The 2646-nt window shown below is 41.2% G+C and overlaps 1 protein-coding gene across 1 annotated transcript; it reads right to left on the bottom strand.

Moving 5' to 3' along the window:
* Positions 1 to 298: 298 nt before the first annotated feature.
* Positions 299 to 2172, bottom strand: LOC121964405 (selenide, water dikinase 3-like; the record flags this gene model as incomplete). Its single annotated transcript, XM_042514612.1, has 3 exons — positions 299 to 511; positions 1860 to 1959; positions 2082 to 2172. Coding segments are annotated over 3 exons (404 nt in total), but the record flags the coding sequence as incomplete, so codon positions are not given.
* Between the last annotated feature and the right edge of the window lie 474 nt (positions 2173 to 2646).

The raw sequence follows: 2646 nt of genomic DNA, 5'->3' as shown, positions 1-2646 counted from the left end.
TGGTGTAGTGGTCGACTATGTATTCTATTTTGTTGCCAAATAATCGCAAAAAACTGTAGCTAGGCACCGTAGCTCAGGCAAATAAGTAAACACTGTCCAGTCTACTCCATACAGAACGCTGGATGTCAAACCTCTTTACATAAAGACGTAAACTAAACAAAAAGAGAACAGGGGCAACAGTCAGGAAACACTAATATGCTTTCATACTCATTTCTTTATTTCCATACCAGAGCTGGAGATAAAAGACTAAAATCAGGACAAGAAAAAAAGTCATTGAGTGTCAATGTCAGTTTCTTACCGGAAGTCTCTGCTGAAGTGCCCTGCACGAGGTTGAACAGGTTTCCACAGGCTTTACTGATGGCAGCCATCTTGGCTATGATTGGTAGGTTGTGGATGACGAAGGCCACCTCGTTGCGTTGTTGCGCTGCCAGGTTGTTGGCGTGCCCCAGCAGCCCAAAACCTGTCACGTCTGTCGCAGCGTGAGCCTGGAACTTGTGCATCAGGCCGGCCGCTGGAGAAATAATTCAATCACATTAAATCAAATGTGACAGGAAGTCACAGAGATTTCAACTTCAGCTCAACCAGAGCCGATGTGGGCCGATGTTACGTCACTTTACGTTACGTATTTTTTTCCTCTCTTTACTTCAGAATTAAAGAAAAAAAAGCTGAGAGTAAATGTATTTCAATGCTGTGGAAACACACATATAGCAGTAATAGAAATTAATACTAGGACTGTCAGCGTTAATGTGTTAATTGTGATGACATTAAGGTCCGGCCATAACACTTCAAAGAAAAAAAAATAAATTAAATCTTGTGCTGCTATTTTGTTCCCCTGCTGCCACAGAGATGGAAACTGACAACGCTGTGATTTTTTAACGGCTCATTTCATTTTGAAAAACTCCCAAACAGCTCAGTGGATGAGTCAAAAGTAATCTGCTCATGCAGAGAAAAGATTATTAATGTCTCTCAGGGCTGCTGCAGCATCAGAGCTAAATGTTAAGTCCATCTGAAATGCCGTTTTAGGACATTTTGAAAGTTTATACCGTCCCCCGTAGTACTGCGAGGAGCTACGGGGTGTATAAATTGTGAATAATTTCCTGAAATGCAAATATTGACCACTGAGGTATTAAGAGAGATTTAGGCCATCCATCCACGATTAAGGCGTTATTTTATTATGATTTCCTGATTTGTTTGTAGGGACGTGTGGTAAAACTCAGGTGGACTTTTGAGTTGTTGCATATTGAGTTATCAGGAAAACAATAAACTGATTCAGTGGACAAAACTCTTGAGGTTGTGGGACAGTTTTCACTCACACACAAACGCACACAAACGCGCGCACACACACACACACGCACACACACACGCACGCACGCACGCACGCACGCACGCACGCACGCACACACACACACAGGGCTTCTGTAACAGATTTGCGCAAAACTGAAGTGATATTTTGAAAACGTCAACACACAATTGCGAGATATTGACTGTATTTCCACTGAGTGATGTTCTGCAACTTCTCCTCTGGTGATACCATTCCAGTAACCATGGTGATGGATGTTCAAAACATTAGCAGCTTTATTTCTATTGCAGCCACCACACTAGCTGTCATTATTTCAAATCCCAATCGCTCTGGTGAGAATTGCTTTACATTGTTAATTTGTTAATATGGATTTCATATCTGTTTTGAAATGCAAAATTATGTAATTTTAAACATTTGATTAAAAAAAATGCAATTCCTCGAGATTAACTACAGAAATTCAGGGATAAAAAATGAATCATTTGACAGCCCTAGTTAATACATTTCTTTGACCAGAGATGTGTTCAGAACTTCACTGCATAATGACTCGGGTGTAATGTACCTGTGCGGTTTAGCGTTGCCATGGAGAACATGGCTTCCTGATAGGCCTCTTTTACTTCCTCTCTGGTGACGACCAACTTGATCTTGTTCCACCGTTCAGGCTGGTGAGACAGAAAAACAGAGACAGGAAGGGGCACATCATGAGGAGGATGGGAGCACAAAAACACATCAGTATAATGACACACCAAAATAATGTTCATGTGAGCGGAGCTGAGAGGCTGACCTGATCCAGCCACTGGTGAGCGTTCACAGCCACCTGCGTCCCCAGAGGTTTAGTCAGAACCAGGACGTCCCCTGGGACAGCACCATCCGGCCTGGAAAAACGAACAAAACACACACTTATCGCTGTTGTCCAGTCAGACACAATATGTAAACTTCATATAAAGCTTAGATGTTCCTTTATGTTGGAGATGGAGAATATTACATGCGCACTTCGGTTTCAAAAGCTCAAATTAAAGAGGAGGAGTCCTTTAACAGCCCTGTTTTTGCACTGAGATCTTTCCTTCTAGATATTCTTTCATTAGATAGTGAAGGACACACAAACAGGATATGCAGGGCGAGAGGGGGATGACATGCAGCAAAGGTCCCCAGTCAGAGATGAAGCCAGATGTCATGATGATATGATATGTTGTTATTATTATTACTATCTTTTTTAAGATGTACTTTATTTTCTCTTGACTTTTTTGTGTTACTAATATATTAGGTTTCTTTGACTTTCGTAGTAGTAATGGCTGGGAAAGTGTAATTAGATAAGAAGATCATGTTGAAGATGTATATCTATATTGAAA

This window comes from Plectropomus leopardus, unplaced genomic scaffold (assembly GCF_008729295.1).
Source record: "Plectropomus leopardus isolate mb unplaced genomic scaffold, YSFRI_Pleo_2.0 unplaced_scaffold15518, whole genome shotgun sequence".
NCBI classification, from domain to species: domain Eukaryota; kingdom Metazoa; phylum Chordata; class Actinopteri; order Perciformes; family Serranidae; genus Plectropomus; species Plectropomus leopardus.
This window is presented reverse-complemented; position numbering and strand designations above follow the sequence as displayed.